Here is a 20025-nt window from a genome sequence, read left to right on the forward strand (position 1 = left end):
TGGTAATAGTGGGTATACTTGTTCTGTTCTTATTGGGAGATAATTATCCATGCATATCTCATGTTTCTACATGTCTTACAAACAGAGAACTGTCTTTCTAGATTCTCTTTTCAGTGATGTGTTTCCAAAGTAAAAGGCAGGTTTGCTTACAGCCTTGGAAGAAAAAATAGTGTCTCCCTCAAGAGTGAAGGGCAGGTATGCTTACTGCTCATGACAAACTATTTGTATTCCCTAAGCTAGTTAAGGGTTTCTCTCCTGCAAACCAATCTCCACTGTGTGTACAGGTGGTCATCTGGCCTTCTGCGTGTTACCCAGTGGAAAGTTGGGCTTGGGAAATTGGCACAAGAAAATACCGATATTCTATTGCTATTGCTATAGTAAAATTCTTTATTCCAGAACCAGAAATCCCCTGTATTTTGTCATGAAACTGCAGCAAGCGAACTTATTAGCTTGCATGTAGGGTAAAATCTACAAGCATTTGCTTGTAATAACTCTGAACTGACAACAACACAAATGTCCATCTCTGGTGGAAATGATAAATTGTGGAATATTCATAAATTTGGAATTTATATACCAAAGAGAAAGAAATGCTATATTAAAAAACATGGATGAATCTCACAAACATCATGCTGAGCAAATGAAGGTAGACACACAAGAGTGCATACTTTACATTTCCAAGGAAAACTAGTTTATAATTACAGACGAAAAGTCAGGACATTGGTTACTCTTGGGGTTGGGGAGAATGGTAACTGGAAGGGGCACAGAGGGCTTCTGACATTTTGGTAAAGTATTTCTTCACCTAAGTACTATTTACACAGGTGAGCTCACTTTGTGAAAAATTATTGATTTGTACATTTATCACTTGCACATTTTTCTTATGCATATTATAGTCCAATGGAATTTATGTAAAAATATTATTTCATTGGAAAGAAATCAACAGAAAATAATCTGTGAATGGAGAATTAGAAATAGGCATTATTTCGATGGGAAATTATTATACCTATATGCTAAAGGTGCCATATCAAATCAGTTGTGAAAAGATAGGTTATATAAAATATGTTGGAGCAACTGGATAGATACCTGGGAAATAAAAACCAAGCAAAATCCTTTTCTAAATTCTCTTCTAAATTCTCATACCAAATATATTCAACAAGTAAAAATGTAAATGCAAAAAGTGCTTCCATATTAGTACAAAAAAATGACAGAATTTACTGTATGCTTTTGATGTGAAGTATTTTGTGTGACACAAATGAAAATATTAATAATTTGCCTTAAAAGTAAAAACTTCTTGGGGTGCTTGAGTGGCTTAGTCAGTTGACTGTCTGACTTTGGCTCAGGTCATGATCTTGTGGTTTGTGGGATTGAGCCCTGTGTCGGACTCTGTGCTGACAGCGTGGAGTCTGCTTGGGATTCTTTCTCTCTCTCTCTCTCTCTCTCTCTCTCTCTCTCTCTCTCTCTCTCCTTTTGCCTGTTCATGCTGTGTCTCTCTCAAAAATAAACAAACATTTTAAAAAAAGTAAAAACTTCTTAAAAAAAACATAAGTAGATTAACAAGTGCCCTTGAGATACTATTTCTTAGATCCTGCTTGTCCCCACTCATGAAGATTTTGAGGATCTCGAAGTTGTTCAGTGACCAAATTTATTTTGAACAAAAGGGGAGTATGACAATGTTGAACTTTATCTGAGCCATTGGCTCCAAGAGAACAGTAATGGTTGAGAGATTCCCACCCTTTATGTTCTGGAAAACACTAAATAGAAAGGACAACCATGTTCTGGCATTTTTCCAGATAAGACCCACCTCCAACTTTATTGGTAGTTCCTTTGTTCTCTTGCCTCTATACAACCCAGGCCCCCCTTTTTCTTTGAGTGGTTTCCCATTAATGAATGCTCTCTCAAGTGCAATAGCCTAAATAAAATATAATCTTTTTAAAAAATAAAAATTAATCATAAACAAGATCAAAATGTCTTGAATTAACTGACAAATTCAGAATAAATATCTGAACATATAAACTTTTTCCCTTCACACACAACAGGTACTTATAAATCCATATTTTTTAACCTGGTAGACTGATGAAAAATTAAAAATTTTCAAAATGGTCAGTACTCGTGAAAATGTGAGAAAAACAGGCAGTCTTAATAATGTTTGAGTTTATGCTATTGCTATTGGTGCAACTTGTTGGTAGGCACATAGTCAAATCTGTCAAAATTTAAAGAGACTTTGGCCCAGCAATTCTAATATATGGAATTTACCTTGGATATGTACTTATAAAAAAATGCTTTGATATATATACAAGGATGCTCATTCAATATTACTTTTCAGAGCAAAACAATCAGAAAAAAAACCCTTACAACTTTTTAAAATTTTTTTAAATGTTTATTTATTTTTGAGAGAGAGAGAGAAACAGAGTGCAAGTGGGGGTAGGGCAGAGAGAGAGGGAGACGCAGAATCCAAAGCAGGCTCCAGGCTCTGAGCTGTCAGCACAGAGCCCAACTCAAGGCTTGAACTGAGCCTAAGTCAGACGCTTAACCAACTGAGCCACCCAGGTGCCCCTTACAACTTTTTTTTTTTTAAGTAACTAATTAAATAAAGTATAAATAAAGTATAATTCATTCACATAGTCAAATACAAAACAGCTATATAATAGGAATGAAATGCTGATATGAAGTGATCTCCATTGTAGTCTGATCCATTAAAAAAACACAAAAGATGTAAGTATGATCACATATGTATATAGATTCCATTTGTATGTACACATGAAACTGATAATAGGAATTAACTTCTGCATAGCGAGAGCATTGTTTTGTTTTATTTGGGGGTTTTGTTGTCATCACTTTGTATCTATAACCCATTTTCAAGTCTCACTTAATGGTTTTCATCTCAAATCCTTTCTGGAACAGGAGCAGCTGGGTGGCTCAGTCAATTAAGCATCTGACTTTGGCTCAGGTCATGCTCTTGCGGTTTGTGAGTTTGACCCACGCTAGGCTCTGTGCTGACAGTGCAGAGCCTGCTTTGGATTCTCTGCCTTCCTTCCCTGCTCACATTCTCTCTCTCAAAAATAAATAAACATTAAAAAAAATCCTTCCTGGACAAATCAATTTTAAAATATACAATCCGTGTTTATCAGTTTGTATCTCTTACCCCTGACCTTGCTAGGAGGGCCATATTCCTCCAACCCCAATACCTGCCACCACCAGTACCAAAATGTATCAGCCTAGATACCACAGGTCTACTATAATTCTCCCCCCACACACTCCTTTTCTCTTCCTTCTTTTCATTGCACATTTTAATTTGAGCGTCAAATGAGAAATGGCATAATGTGTACAGTGACTTTGTGGTTCTGATTATGTATTGGACATGGAAGGAAAGGAAGGAAATAACTGTTTCCTCATCATAACTGTTTCCCCTTTATTGTTATCTACCAGAGAACCCAGGCTGATGATGTTTTGAAGATAACTGTCAGTTATGAAGATAAGCATACCAGAAACTCACCATTATTTATTCTAAGCTGTTATGATGCTTTTCATCTGAGCTCTTAAAGTTCTTCAGGATAGATATTATTATCCTGTCTATGAAGATAGAGGAGCTGGGCTATAGACAAGATTAAGTGGCTTGTTGAAGGATTCAAAGCAAGCCTGATGAGAGTTAGAAATCACATCCAGGTGGAGCGCCTGGGTGGCTCAGTCGGTTGAGCAGTTGAGCCTCTGACTTTGGCTCAGGTCATGATCTCACAGCTAGTGAGCTTGAGCCCTGGGCTGGCCTCTGGCTCACGCGGATCTGGCTTCAGATCCTCTGTCCCCCTCTCTCTCTACCCCTTTCCCGCTGGTGCTCTCTATCTCAAAAATAAATAAACATGAAAGAGAAAGAAAGAAAGAAAGAAAGAAAGAAAGAAAGAAAGAAAGAAAGAAAGAAAGAAAGAAAGAAAGAGGAAGGAAGGAAGGAAGGAAGAGAGAGAAATCACATCTAGGTTTTTGGATTCCAGCTTCTCTACCACAGTGACCAGAGAATTGGTATCACTTTCACCATTACAGGACTATTAGTTCTAAGCCATTACCATGTCTTTCTTTCATTCAAGATTTTATAAGTTCTTCATAAATAAATGAAATTGCCATTCAAACACACCCCAAAACCTGGGGTATTTCTCAGAACAAAATCCAGACACCTTTGCCCTTGTGAATAAGTAACAAATGAGGAAAAGAAGTCACTGAAATCATAGTATCATGTTGAGCATGTGATTTTGCTTGCATGCTCTAACTTGTCAGCTGTAGAGTTTGGATAAAGCTTCGCTACTCCTTGGGGAAGTAAGAGCTACTGAGATAATTTCTTTAAAACCCTTGGAGTTCAATGATACTAAATGAAAAGAAACAATGGGTGGCCATCTGCATCATTCTATTTACTGAGTTAGGACCTTAGAAATGTGTGTTGCCTCAGGACATTCTCTTCCCAGCAATCCCTCTGATTTATTGAAGCTCACAGGATGTTTGCAAAGGCAAGAAATCTAGAGAATAGGGCAGAAAAATAAAGCACATACAATCTGCTTCTTCTATAAGCCAGGGTTCTGCCTCTGGATTACATGGGTTCAAAAACGAATCCCTTCACTTAACAGCAGTGTGACTTTAGATGGGTTATTTATTCTTGTGCCTCAGTTCCTTTGCCTGGAAAATGGGGCTAAAGCTAATATTTACATCATAGAATTGTGAAATTAGTTAATACATGTAAATAACTTTGAAGACTGTCCAGCACGTTATAAGAACTAAATAAATGTTAGACATTGTTATTGATGTTATTGACCTTATTATTAATTACATATAAATGTATTTACATATTAATATAAAAGTTAATTATATAATACATATTCTTATATATGTTAGAATACATAAGATGTGGATGTGCTGACTCTCACAAATGACCCAAACATTTTATCAATTTGAGATCACTTTGCATTAACACGCTCCTCTTTTAGATAACCCAAGGCTCAACAATTTTTTTTTAAAGGCCAGATAATAAGTATTTTTGGCTTTGTTGATTGCACAGTCTCTGCCACAATTACTCAGGGTTCAACTCTGTTGTTGTAGCTTGAAACTAACCATAAAAAGACTTAAATGAGTGGGTGTTGCTATGTTCCCTTAAAAGTGTACTTATAAAGACAGACCATAGTTTGCCAACCTCTAAAATAAACCAAGAAATATTTCTAAGTCATTCCCTTTACTTAATGAAGTAAGGGACCTCAATAAGGAAAGTACACTTCCTGCCAAAAGACAGGAGATAAAACATATTTCCTATTACCATGCCCAGATATCACCTCAAGGCAAGATGATGATGCTCCTATAGGGCAGACTGCTCAGGTAAGAAAGCAAAGCCAGAGCACTGAACACAGAGAAGCCATTCCTAGGGAAATGAGTGGCATTTATCTCACAAAGGACTGGAAAGAGAAACCATCTTTGAGAACGTGGTCGATGAAGTTTGGGTACTTAAAGCAAACCTTTAGCATTTATAGATGTAAAGTTTCTGAAAACACTAAGAAAGGCTTTACTTAAGGAAGCAATGTCCCAGCACACGCGGATGTGGGACAGGAATGATGGTGGCAGGGAGGGGAAGGGGCGGTCACATAATAATTGAGGACTAGCATAACATGGACTATGCAAGATGAAAAGAAATCTGGACCAGACTAGAACCAAGAACTAATCTCATAGCTACTTACGAATTTTCATCAGGTCCCTACTGAAAAGAAACTAAAAATTAGTATCAGAATTCCTTTGTATATCACTTATAGTGATAGTACTTAGCTCAGGATATTGTTCTATCCTTGAAATACTAAAATTGAAACTACTTGTAGTTTAAATGGACCTTGGGAAAATAAGCTACAGGGGTCCCCCTGCATTACCTCATTTCTAATGTAAGGCTTGTTCAATTTGTTGTGCAGAAGGATATTCTAATCCTAAGCATCAAATATTTATTGTATTGAATCCCCTGGATGAAAGGTTAATCAGAGGGGACTTTAAGAGAGAAGATAGTATGAAAAATGACTGGATCATAAGCTTCACAAGGACAGAAAACATAATGTTCTGTTTACCACTAATGCACACTGTCTGACTGACCTTCAGACATTCAAATAGATGTGGAATAAATGAACGAAAGTTTATAGTTTACCGTTGTGTTTAGAGTAGTCAAATATTATTTATATTTTTATCTACAGAGTGCACTGTTATTTTCAGTCCATTCAATAGCTTCACACGGTTTTACATAAAAACTCTCCTCCAGATACCACCTTTATCATATAGCTAGGTGGACCTTACGTAACTATCCTAGTCAAGGTCCTTGCCCGAAATGAGTAAAAACTGAGTAAGCAGTGACCCATAATGACAAATCTTATTTCTTTCCGTAGCTAATCTACATTAATGTATTACATATATTAACTGTATATGTACCTACTTCCAAATTTTGTCTCATCCAGGGAATAGGTTTTAAAAAGTAATGGAATCTCCCATTTGAGAGACCTTTGAAACAACCCCCCAAAATATAGAGGGGCATTTTTGGGTTGAGAGGATATTTAGCAGGTTGCTAAAGATTAAATTCATGAACTTAGTCTTTGACTTCGAGCCATGTTAAATTATGCCCTTATTCATAATTATTAGACTATATTAAACATTGTAGGTTTCTGATAAGATATTGAAAAAGAAGAAAATAAATCACAGCATTTGGGCTCTCCTATGATGCCAAATTGCTAGTCACTTTTTTGGAAAACCATCAGCTAAAGCAGAATATGCATGTATTTTATATACTTTTTATATAATTATATATATATAATAAATTTATATGTTTATTACATTTATATAATTTAGATTTTATTTGTATATTATATGTATTGTACATATGCTGGATAATTTATGAGGTCTTTCATTTGAGTTTTGCTAATAAGTTAGTAAGAGTTTTAAGCTGGGCCAGTCCTCTAAAATGTTTTCCCTGCATAACACTATATTTCTAGAAACAAAAAAAAAATATTATACCTTCACGATTAACTTTATTTATGACGCTTTTTTTTAATTATCATAAAACAAGGCTAAATGTTTCCATTTGGTCCTGTGGTTACTTTTTTATTGCTAAAGCCCTATATAGCAAAGGATGTTACTTTGCCTTATTCAACAAGAATTTTTTATGCTGTTTTCTACTCTTTCAGGATTTTCAGATATAAATAATACAGACTTTTACAGAAATGAATTGCCTTCAGTGCTTTGCAAAGGTATCATTACATCAAGGACTTCATAAACTAAAAACCTAATGAAATTACTGCCATGTAATTCTCTGCAGGTTGTTTCCTAGGCTGTAATGCTATATTCAGTATACGTTTTAAAGTAACCAAAGCAGCAGTGGACTACTGCTTCACTTCAGCTGGTCTGGTATAATCATAATTTCTATGTAAATCAATATAAATTTATATTATTAAATGATTTGAAGACTGGATTTTAAATAATTGAAGACATAAGGTTTTATTGTGAGACAGAGGAACGAGGCTCACTCACAGGAGCTGAGTAAATTTTTTTAAGGCACAAAGAGGTCTCTTGGAAATCTTTCTTCCTAGTCTACTAAAAGTTATACTGGTTATTTGAAAAGCATTTAGAGTGATTTATTTTTTTTTTTAAGATCAAGAGGATATTGTAAAGAAAATGAGATTATGGCTCAGATTATGGCTAATTACTACTTTCAAGAAACTCATATATAAAATATATGTGTATAGATATGTAACATATCCATATATATAATATATGTATTATAAAACATACACCTTGGTAAAAGGTTGTTTATAAATTAACATTTTGAAAAATGTTTTTGAAATATAAAACATTGTGAAAAAGAAAACATTTCAAACATTCTTTCTGAGAAACAAATTTATGATAATCAACATCCATTGGAAGTGTTCCCAAGCATGAGGTGCTAAGAGGAAATAACTGGAAAATGTATGTCGGTTGTGATTCAGAATGCAGAGCCAGATTATGATTTTTAAAACTGGCTCTACCACTTACTGACTGTGTGGGGGCAATGGTATACCTAACCGCATTAGGATGAGCTAGGTTACCACCCAGTAAAACTCAACACCAAAAATGAGTGACTTACAAAATAAATTTTACTTCCCATCCATACAAAGCTTATGTAGGTTCACTCAGATCTCCAGGGCAGCCAGGATCCTTCAGTAGGTGCAACATTCCAGGCTGCTTGAATCTTATAGAATCTTCATACTGATAAGGGCCTCCATCCCATCATAGCAGGGCCAGAGCAAGCATGGAGAACCCAAGCATCAGGTCTTACAGGCTTTCCCTTTTCTATTATGACAATATTGATTATTGTGAAGTAGGCAGAGAATTATGATAAAGTTAACCTGATTTTAAAATTGTATCATCTCATTTTAGAACTTGAAAGGGCCTAAAAATACTCCAGACAAGCCCCCTTATTTTACAGATTTGGAAACAGACACAGAAACAGGAGAAAGTATAACAATTTTGCCCAAGATTACACAGCCAGCAATAGCAGAGTCTGAAGTTCAAATACAGATATCCCTTCTAGCTCCCTAATGGCTGCAATTCTACCACAACCTATGGAAGTGTTCCAACCTTTTTGCCTCTTCTGTCATATCCTAAAGACCAGGGCAACAAGGTGCTTAGGTGTCTCTTTTCTAAATTTACATTGAATGGAAAACCCAAAAATGATGTTAATGATAGAGGAAATGTCTCCAGGCCTCCAATGGTATTGCCACAGCTACTCTCAATTTCTACTCTTCGTATTTTAACAGTGTGATACTTACCATCCAACTCAATTGAAAATCCAGGATTAAATTCCATATTGAAAAATAATATTTTTGCTTAGAGGAGGAAAGAATAGGTCTGAGAAAAGAGACAGAAAAGCATACCGCAGAACTTTGAAAATGATTTTAAAAAGAAAGTCGTGTTTATCATGTTGTGCTTTCTGAAGCAACACTATTTGAAAATGAATTTATCCTCAGACTCTTCTTTACCCACGCTGTGCTGCAAGGTCTATTACTATCAGTAGGGAGAAATGGAGTGCTGAGCTATAGCTGTAACAGGTGGGTTTTGTTTCCATTTGCTGAGTAAAGGGGAAATAAAACAACATGTCATAAGCAAAGTGCCTACTGTGTTTACTGAAGGGTATGAATGGCAATGACTATCACAATCACTTTCCACATGAGCAGATTCATGTTCAAAATATAGCTTCAGTTATCACGAAAATGAAAGGAATGATCAGAGTTCTATTACCATTTCCATTCACTTAGTTCATTACCATATAACTTTCTACTTTCTCTTCCCTGCTTTCATTCAGACCCCAGCACTGTGAGGAAAGGCACCCTCAGCTCATGAGGCTGAGTTGAGGAGGAATGCTACCCTCAAGCATCCTGGGAAATGCCTGACCAGAAGTGAGACAGTTAGAGACCATGGGAACAAGCCTTAAGTGAAAAACATTATTCACTTGGGACACTTTCTATTGGCTGTTATTGTTAAACTGCTTCTTTTACAAGAGCAAAACTGGGATGCAGCGCCATATACAAGCCAGACTTAAAACAGAGGACCCGGGCTCCAAAAAGCACCAATGGACTGACTGCCTGAGTTGCCTGCCAATATCAACCAATCAAGGTGAGTCTCCTCCAACTGAACAGGACCAGGCCCTTCTTCTTTCCCCTTTTCCTCTTAGCATACTGGACTGGTGGGAACTGGAACGGGAACTTTATATAAGCAGGGCCTCTGCCATGTTGGGAGGCCAGCCTTAACTATTCTCTGCTGGTGATGTGTCACCCTTCAGCTGAAGCTGTAGCCCCAATAAGGCCTTGTTTGTGCCTTTGATTTGTGGGTCTAGTCGTTTCAGTTGTCAGGCTTAAGTACTCGGCTCTGGTAACAGAACTACTGTTGCCAGTTACTTTGCTGAGCCACTCATCTTGCAAAGCTGACGATTTTTTAAATGAATTCAGAAGTGCAATTATTATATGTGACACCCTCAATACACCCGTTAAGAATGTTTTTGTGGGGGTAATCTCCTTTTAGACCCTATATAATATCATCTGACTTTAACAACTAGAGAACGTTATTTATTCAAATGGCAGCTTGCTTACTGGATGACATTGACAGAAAATAGTTACACGCCTGAAGCCCAAAGATTCTGCAAAATTTTGTTTAGTGTAATGAAGACCATAATGACATTCTTATTATTAAGCACAATATATATTTAAAAAACAAAAGCTGGTACATCCTATTCTTTTAAAATGGCATTGAGACTATTCTTTCTCTAAAGCATTATGTATCAGAGAGGTCTAGATAAGAATAGAAGCAATCCTTTAGTGGAGTAGCTTAGACCTCTCAAAGATGATATTTGTCATTCATATCGAGCCTGAGCGAGTATTTTGGCTAGTTTTATATGTCAGAACCAAAACTGAAGGCTTAGCAAGGACACCGTTTCTTGCTTTGAATGAGGCAGGCTAAGAAGATGTACATCATTTTGCTCACACACTGAACTCCCCTCCCTTTTGTTCCTGCTTCTCTCCTGCTTGGAATTGACTCCTCCTTCCTGCAGCTCTGAGGATCACAGGCTGATTGAAGAACACAGCGGTTCGACGGGAGCTGTGCTCAGTGTCTGTCTCTCTCTTAATTTTCCTTCTCTCTGTCTCTCTCTCCCTCCCTCTCCTTCCCCCACCCCCCACCGTCCCCCCTCCCCCGCTCTGTTTTGCTTGTGTCTTTCTCAGAACCTGCAAAGCTGACACCTACCTGATAATCTCTCTGCCTTTGAATGCAGCTCTGGAACCAAATGCATCGCTTTACTGCTCTTAAAAAGTGAATAGAGTTTGATTACCTCAAGCTACAAGCTGCTTTGCTCCCTAAGAAGGACACAAAAGGAGCCAGACATCATTGTTTTTCAATCTACCTGAGAAGCTTTTTGCATTTATGCCAGAAACTTGATGGTTTCAGGAGGAAGTTTGGGGTTTGTTTTTAATTGGAATGTTGAAAAGTTTTTTACTGATGCTTTTAAATGGAACTCAATTTTTAAATATGGGTTAAGTCAGATCTAAAGGAGACATGCCTGATCATTTTCTGCTGGACTGACGGGGAACTTCTAGAGGGAAATTTGGTAGGAGAAAATGAGATCTGATTTGCAACTAACAATCATGCTTTATTTTGAGAATATTTACAGACTCACTGAAAGGGAAATTAAATATTGACCAAAGACAATGTCTGGATTTTCCAGTAACTTATCAACAAATGACTCTACCCTGTGGAAAGAAAATCATAATTCGACGGACCTTTTAAATCTGCCAGGAACTCTGAATATCTATCTGTTTTGCCTGACATGCTTAATGACTCTTGCAGCCCTGGCAGGCAGCATTTATTCACTAGTTTCCCTGCTGAAAACGCACAACAGAACCGTTGTGTCCATGCTTGTGGCTTCCTGGTCTGGGGATGATCTCATGAGTGTCCTGTCGGTGACCATCTTCATGTTTTTGCAGTGGCCAAACCAGGTCCCTGATTACTTCCAGGCTCTGTGCACCACCTCTGCCTTACTATATTTATGCCAGGGCCTCTCGAGCAACTTAAAGGCGACTCTCCTAGTCTCCTACAACTTTTACTCGATGCACAGGGCTGTGGGGAGCCAGGCAGCCTCCAGAAGATCCGGCCAGGTGCTCGGCGTGGTGCTGACCGTGTGGGCAGCCAGTCTGCTGCTCTCGGCGCTCCCGCTGTGCGGCTGGGGCACCTTCGTGCGCACGCCGTGGGGCTGTCTGGCGGACTGCTCCAGTTCCTACGTGCTGCTCCTCTTCGCTGTGTACACTTCGGCCTTCGGACTCCTCGCCGGCCTCTCTGTCCCGCTCACTCACCAGTTGCTGTGTTCGGAGGAGCCGCCGAGGCTCCACGCCAACTACCAGGAGATTTCCCGCGGAGCTTCCACTCCTGGGACCCCTCCAAGTCGGGGGGGAGTGCTTTCCTTGTCTCCAGATGATGCTCCCGGCCCTGCGCTGCGCTGTTCTGGGGGATGCTCCCCCAGCTCCGACACCGTGTTTGGACCGGGTCCACCAGCGAGGGCACAGCTGGGGCAGGGGCCGGGACACGAGGCTACCGCTGTGGTTGGAGCCTGCAGGCGTGAGAACCGGGGGACTCTCTATGGCACCAGGAGCTTCACCGTGAGCGTAGCGCAGAAGCGCTTCTCTTTGATCCTAGCGCTGACGAAAGTCATCCTTTGGCTGCCCATGATGGTAAAAGTGCAGTTTCTCACGTGCGCGGGTGTGTGTACCAGACAGTATGAGTGCGTGTTGGGAATAGCGTCCCCGGTTGAGAGAGTCCCCAAGAGACGCACAGTTACGTCCGCTTCCAAATGTATCTGCTGGGTTTAGACTCGCACTTGGGGGAAGGCAGCTCACCGGTAGAGCTTGTAGACTTCGAAGCCTTTGCTACTAAGTGCTTCTCCTTTCAAAATTGGGGAGGGGGACAGGGAGCACTTTTGGGCGCGGGGGACAGTTTTCCTAGATCTAACGTGACCAAGGGTGTTGTTCTCTTCTCCTGTAGCAATATCTGGGAATATTCAGAAAAGAAGGGAGGTAGTAAAAGGGTTTTCTTTCCAGCCAACCCTCTGTCATCCCTTTCTCTCCAATCCATTTCTGCCTAGTAAGGACACCGCCCATCCTCAGCAGGGAGACAGATTGGAGAGTTGCAATCAGAAGTAGAGAGGGAAGAGAGCAGACCAAATAGGCTTTTTTTTTTTTTTAATATGAAATTTATTGTCAAATTGGTTTCCATACAATACCCAGTGCTCATCCCAACAGGTGCCCTCCTCAATGCCCATCACCCACTTTCCCCTCCCTCCCATCCCCCATCAACCCGCAGTTTATTCTTAGTTTTTAAGAGTCTCTTATGGAGGAGGCAAACAGGCTTTTTTGTTCAAGCCTTCAGGAAGAACCCAGTTTTGACCCAGGAAGGTGGCGTCCTGCTGTGACAAGCAGGCTGGGGAGTGGGGTGAAGTGAGGGTCCAGGGATGTGACAAAGGCCATCTGGAGTACCAGATGCAGGTTTTCAGGATGCCTGCCTGTTTTCCCAGTAGCGTCCCCACTATTGTAAATTGTGCTTCTCTGGAGGAGACCTGAGGTGGCAGGGGCACAGACCAGGCACCCAGGAGTGGAAACCACCCAAAGCCCTGTGGTCTAAATCAGGGGGCCTCATTCATCCCAAGAGATCCCAGTGGTCCATCACCAAAACTGAGCTTCTGACTCTCAGGCAGGAAAGGAGCCTGGAGAAGGGTGCTGGGGCAGGCAGCATGCTTGGGGGAAAGGCCTGGCAAAGTGGAAAACTGTATCCTGGGATAGGTCTGAAGCTCTTTGCCTTTGCAGATCCACATGATGGTCCAGCACGTGGTAGGGTTTCAGAGCCCTCCCTTCGAGACACTCAGCTTTCTGCTAACCCTGCTGGCCACCACTGTAACCCCAGTGTTTGTCTTGTCCAAACGCTGGACCCATCTGCCCTGTGGCTGCATCATCAACTGTAAGCAGAACGCATATACAGTGGCATCTGATGGGGAAAAAAGTAAGTCCTTGACAGTGTGGGGTTGGGGGCAATAAGCATACAAACACAGAAAAGTGGTCTATTGAGAAGTTGCCTGAGTAGGGAATGACGAATCCAAGCATAAATGTAAATAAAGAGAGGAAATTATAATGTCAAACAATTCTTAGCACAGTGTTGGGATAAGTTTTAAAGGAGCCAGGTTTAAAACAACTCTGTGACGTGTTTGTACATTGAATAATTATTTTAGGGAAGAAAGGAACAGACAGAATTCATTCAACACAGCATGAAGTCTAAAAGGCCCTTAGATGTTATATCCACTGTAGTTCTTAGACCAGAGTAGAAAATAAATTCCCTTCCCAAGTCTACATATGAGAAACCTGTATCTGAAAAGAGATTAACTCTTTGAAGAGTTTAAAAACACATTATATTATAGTCCATTATTATGTAATGGAACAGGAAAGAAAAGTATTTTTATTATTTTGCTTCTTCTATTCATTCTTATGGGGTTTTAAGAAGTTTTCAGAGTAGCGTGTCTGAAAACAAAATTTAAGGGGCTCCTGTCTGGTTCAGTCAGGAGAGCATGTGACTCTTGAAATCAGTTTTGAGATTGAGCCCCACATGGGGTGTAGAGATTACTTAAAAATAAAATCTTAAAAAAAACCCCACAAATTTGAAGTATATGCCTCTGTTTTCAGAAAACACAAAAAACTCTCAGGTCAAGAAGGGACAAGGGTGGCAGAGTTTGTCCGTGTATGGTCATGTATGAATAGAGCCATGCTAGTTACACTAAACAAACAAATAACAATAACAACAAAAAACAGTGTTCTAAAGAGTATACCTAGAATGGGAGTGGGGTCAACTATAACACTCACTAGACTATAATTGTTCCCATACTGAGACAGGAAAAGTTGAGGAATGACCTTCACATTTTGACTCTACCAGGAAGAAAAGGGTACATTCCAGACAAAAAATAGGATGTTCTACCATTTAATAAATCTAAAAATGTGTTAGTGTATGCTGAATTAAATGTTCCATTAATTGTCCTTTGCTCAGAGTAAGCAAGTAGAAAAAACTTTAATGGAAAAAAAGTAAGTAAAAATAGTTCATTTCAGACTATTTCAGAGGTAAAAAAAACCCTGGAGAATATTAAAATATATTCTACAATCAATTCTACAACAGTGTTATTTTATAAACATTAATTAATCATGAACTGGTCATTTTCCCTGTATTGATGACATTTAAAATTTATTATGTCTAGGTATTTTTCAAATGATGAGAGGATTTCTTTACTTTTAAGGATGCCATAAAGTTTTATTGTTAGTAGATGCCAAATTTATCTATGTCTTTAAAACAAAATAACCATGGAACTTCTATAACAATTCTGTGCTTCCGGAGATTACTATCCAGAGCAACAGTGACACAGAAAATTAATAATAAATACTCTGAGCCACCAAGAACATATATAAAATTCATTTAATAAGACTGGAAGTTCTAGCATTCTATCAAATGTTAACCTTTTGCCACTAAATTAATGAGCCAGCATTGTTTTATAGTATTTAAGGTTATGCGAGAGATAATAAAAGTTGAATGCCAGAGAAAATGAAAAGTCTTAGTAAAGTGATGTAGGGCCATCATCTTTAAGAAGTAAAGGACACCCATATCAGAGCTGAAAACAAAGCAATGCAACAGACCTATCACTGCAAATGGTCTAGGAAGTATTCTCTCTTGTACTGCACAAGATTACAAGAGACTATGGCAGGCTGGAAGAATCAACAATCACATTAATTTCTTATGCTGGAAATTAAAACCACACTTTTCAAGATCAAAATATATTTTTCCTCTAAAATTACCATCGTTTTTCTTTGTATTTAAATTTTCAGGGAAAAATTCCCTGAAATATTGTAGGCTTATAAAAACAGGCATGACTTCAAAAATCAAACACTGTGAGAAACATTAGTTTCAAATGCTTGTAGTCCAAATGGCTCCATTCTCTTTATGATCCCAGATTCTGCTGTAGGGAAACTCTGAGAACAAGAATGATGTAATTTCATTGTCTGAGAACCCATCATATACTTTCCTGTTGCTAGGATGACACAAGAACAGAATTTTCAAACCCCAAAGATACTCTTCCTCAGGTAGGCGAGTGCCTAATCAAGTGCCTTGATTCTTTGGGAGTATGGCTCCAGTTTTACATTTAGGCTTTTTCTCCTTAACAAACTAAGATTTTCCTTTTTACATTCTTCATCAGTGAACTCAAAAAGCAAGGATGCTTCCTAACTCATATTGACTATAAGTTCATTTTGCAGATGTAAACATCATTCTCTATCTCAGCCTTCATGAATGCAAGTGGAGAGACATACAATCAAAAAATGAATGTCAGTAATGGGAAATAATTTGCAGATTAACAATTCTCTCTTGTTTCCAACATTAACCTGTATTACTAGTGTCTCAAAACAAAAGTGTTAAAAAAAACAAAGATGATTTTAACAAAGAGGTCTCAGATGGCAGACATATGGACTGGATATGGCTTTCAGACTCATTTTCTTTGCATGAGATGATGTTTTCTTTTTTAATTAAATAAACAGTTAAAATATTTTCTATAAAATCAGATTTTCAACTTTTATTGTAAGCAAAATCAAAATATCTGCTAAGTGCCATATTACTCTGGAGAATTATTTATTTTTATAAGCTGATATAATTAACTAATAATGTTTGAAATTGCAATTAGCAAGGTGTGACTAAAGGAAAAAGACTAAAGCTAATTCATGTTTCATCCAGGGCTTAGCTTTCCAGAACAAATACAACATTATACACACACACACACACACACACACACACACACACACACACACACACATTTTTTTGTAAGTATAGAGAGCATAAACTTCAAAAGATCCTGACTGTATTCTGATGATCTTTAAGTTTCTGTTATTAAACTGTTGTCAACTGTTATATTGTTATAACCTATTATCTCCATTCATTACCTCAGTCAGAATTTACCTTAGGTTCTCTCATGGGTCTAATTAGCAGTAAAGCAATTTCACATAAAGGTTAGTAATTCAAATTCTGGAATCAGCTGACTTTAAATTCAAATCTCTTTACCAGGTAGGTAGGTCTCAGGTAGGTCTCCTCTACCAGCCTCAGTTTTTTCAACTGTAAAATAGAACTCATAAGCCTTTTATTATGCAGTGTTGTTGCTGTGTTAAATGACATGACCTGTGGGCATAAATTAGCCCTGGAGTTCTCTGTTTCTCCATGGTGTAAATCACAATCACTCTTCCTTCTCATAGCCTACCTCAGACTGCCTCTTCATGACCTGGAGGCAGATTCTCCATTGACAGTCTGCACACTCCTTCAAAAACATTACTCATTTTTTCTCTACATATTTCATAATTATAATATACAGCTAATCAGATATATAGCCACAGACACCAGTTTTATTGTGTTATATGATAAAATGGGATTTATGAGTTTTTGTTTGCTTACTTCCTGGAGTTCACAATTTGTCACTTTGTATCTTTTTTGAGAGAAAATGGAAACCCATCAATAATTAAAATATCCTTTTAGTTCCTCCACTTTCACACTGTTGAACTAAGTTAAAAATCTTAATTTAATTTCACTGAACTATATGACTAGAAAAAGTAAGTAGAACTATACATAAGACAGGATATAAAATATTAATATATGTTTCTACTTTGTATTTTCTTTGGATAGAAATTCTTGTTTGTGTCCTGGCTCAAACAATGAATGTTTTGTCTCAAATAATGAATGATACCTATAAATTCTATTTTCAGTCAGCAGAATAGCCTTGTAAATCTTCAGTTATGGGAAAAATTTTGGTAATAGAATCAGCATATGAATGGCACTAGGATTTATTGTAAAACGAATCAAATTTTATTTGTTGTTCCCACAGAAAATTTATAACTTCGTAGACCTTTCCACCAAGGATAGCTAAATGTCTGGTATATGATACAGAATTATCCAAGTAGAAGAAATACTTTGAAATGAGCCATGTTTTGAAAGATGAATACCAAAACATTAAATTGCATTTTGTCTACTATCCTGATGTAACTTCATTCTTAATACATAAAGTAATGATCTAGTATTTAATGACATTCACACATAAAAATTGTATCACTTTCTGCCACATTCTCACTTTTCTACTAAGACTTCATACCATATCCACCAACCAGTAGTACTATATTAACATACTCTTAAATTTCTCTTGGTTTAAGCCATAAACTTTTATGCATTCCTACTAAATTCATTTTGTAATTAACCAGGTTTAGAGACACGTTGCAAAGTGCTTTAGATCACAAAAATATGAATCTATTCACTATTGTTTATAATTCATTCCAAATGTATTTGTATCAGAAATATATGTTCATTTAAAAAGTTTAAAAACTGTGTTGCAGCATTTTCTAATTTTTAATGTATGCATATATAAACATATAAATGTCAGGATTGGAATACATGAAAATATTTAATGCAGTCATATCTGTTGCTGATGTTGTCAGATGAATAACTCACGTAATATTAAGGCCCTCTTAATAATTTCTAGCAAAATAAAATTTAGAAATATCTTTTATCCCCATATAAAGTAATGTATGGATAACTGATAGATTAAAAAAGCTAAAACTAAAACTGCATATATGTGAGAGTTTTCAAATTTATGGTTAAATTTTTGTTCATTAAACTGCTTTAAAGACTCTAGGGTTCTTGGAATTGTATGTACTTTAAACCAGCCTCTCACTGTACAAGTGAGAAAAGTTAGGCCCAGAGTAATTAGATACCTTGAATTTATAAGGTGTAATTACTTTCATACATAATTGACAGGTAATGAAGATAGTTTTTAAAATCATAATAATCAATTTGAATGCACTTTCCTGATTTTATTCCCTATGTATATCCAATTGTTTATACCTACCTTCTTAACCATGGAACTTTGTTTTTGTTTTTACTTAGCCAAGAGGAGAGGCTTTGAATTCAATCTGTCATTCCAAAGGAGTTATGGGATTTATAAAATAGCACGTGAAGATTACTATGATGATGATGAAAATTCTACATCCTATCACAATCTCATGAATTCTGAATGCAAAACTACAAAAGACTCTCAGAGAGACACTCATAATATCTTTAATGCCATAAAAGTGGAAATCAGCACCACACCCTCTCGGGACAGTTCTGTACTAAAAGGGATCAACAAATGCACAAATACTGATATTATGGAGGCTAAACAGGATTGCCACAGTGGAAAGGGTGTTGATCCACTGATTTCTGAAGAAACAGGAGGTGATACAAACTATGAAGAAACCACCTTTTTGGAAGGGCCAGAAAGAAGACTTTCTCATGAGGAGAGTCAGAAACCAGACCTTTCAGACTGGGAATGGTGTAGGAGTAAATCAGAAAGAACCCCTCGTCAGGTACAGTAAAGGTTGTTCTTTCTGTGAAATAAAAAGTGAGGCCAAATATGATAGGCATGGGGAAAAAAAAAAGATCAGTTGCTTATTTCATTCAATTTCACTTGCTTTGATTAATTTCCATAATATTAAATTTTATTTCAAGGTGTTCTTTTGAGGGATTTAAAATTTTAAGTTATACATTTTATTCAAAATCTGTATGTTTTGGCATTGACAGAGCTAAACAGGCTCTTTGAGAAGGGTAGAGCTTTATAGTTTAACCTCAAGTAATCTGTCTAAATTCAGACTAGACTCTCAGAACTTGTTTCAAATTAGTTAACCTGGAAGTTTTCCTTTTCCCTCTCCCCCACAAAAAGTGCTCAAGGTCAGTTTTCTTTTTGACATAAAGGCAAATATTTATACAGCTAGTGGTGAGGAGGGCAGTCCTGCTGCAACTAAACTAGACAGTTTGCCTATTCTTCTTGCTAGAACTATTCCCTCTAATACCCAGTAAGGAAAAAAGATCTATTTCAGAATATACTGAAGGGAGCCTTTGCAAACTCTGCTAAATGTTCCATCCCTTTAAGGATAGAAGAATGGCTTTATAATGTTTTATAAAACAAAAGAATTTGCACCTTAATTTTATTCCATTTTATCCTAGGTTCTAGCCTGCCTAGAATGATGAGGGATACTTTTTACTTTATTGAAACTATAGTCTAATGTTGGTATGAGATTGTTCTTTATTCCAAACTTTCATATCTGCTAATTAAAGCTGCCGTGCTTTCCACACTACTGATTTACTGGAAAGAAGAGCCTTTTCTACAAGATTTAATGGAAATCAAATTCCACTTGTCAAAACAAAAACATAATTCCAGCAATATGTGTAAGGAATAATGCATTCATTGATCAAAATATGACCATATAACACCAAATATGAATATGGATAGAATAATCTGAGATTTCCTTTATTCTCAGTGATAATTAAAACTACTAGTCTTATTCTAATATCACTGTTTAAAAAGTAAGTTATATAATAAAACAAAATATACAAAATATATTAAAATAATTATTCCTATTATTTAGTAAT

General features: G+C 37.3%; 1 protein-coding gene across 1 annotated transcript in view; it reads left to right on the forward strand.

Annotated features, from left to right (window-relative positions):
• Window positions 1-11222: 11222 nt before the first annotated feature.
• GPR149 (G protein-coupled receptor 149) overlaps window positions 11223-20025 on the forward strand; it is a 69842-nt gene continuing 61039 nt past the window's right edge. The window contains exons 1-3 of the mRNA XM_042954587.1: window positions 11223-12239; window positions 13368-13560; window positions 18505-18962. Coding sequence (XP_042810521.1) covers window positions 11223-12239; window positions 13368-13560; window positions 18505-18962 — 1668 coding nt within the window. The remainder of the gene's footprint in view (window positions 12240-13367; window positions 13561-18504; window positions 18963-20025) is intronic.

The sequence above is a fragment of the Panthera leo genome, chromosome C2, assembly GCF_018350215.1.
Source record: "Panthera leo isolate Ple1 chromosome C2, P.leo_Ple1_pat1.1, whole genome shotgun sequence".
NCBI lineage: Eukaryota > Metazoa > Chordata > Mammalia > Carnivora > Felidae > Panthera > Panthera leo.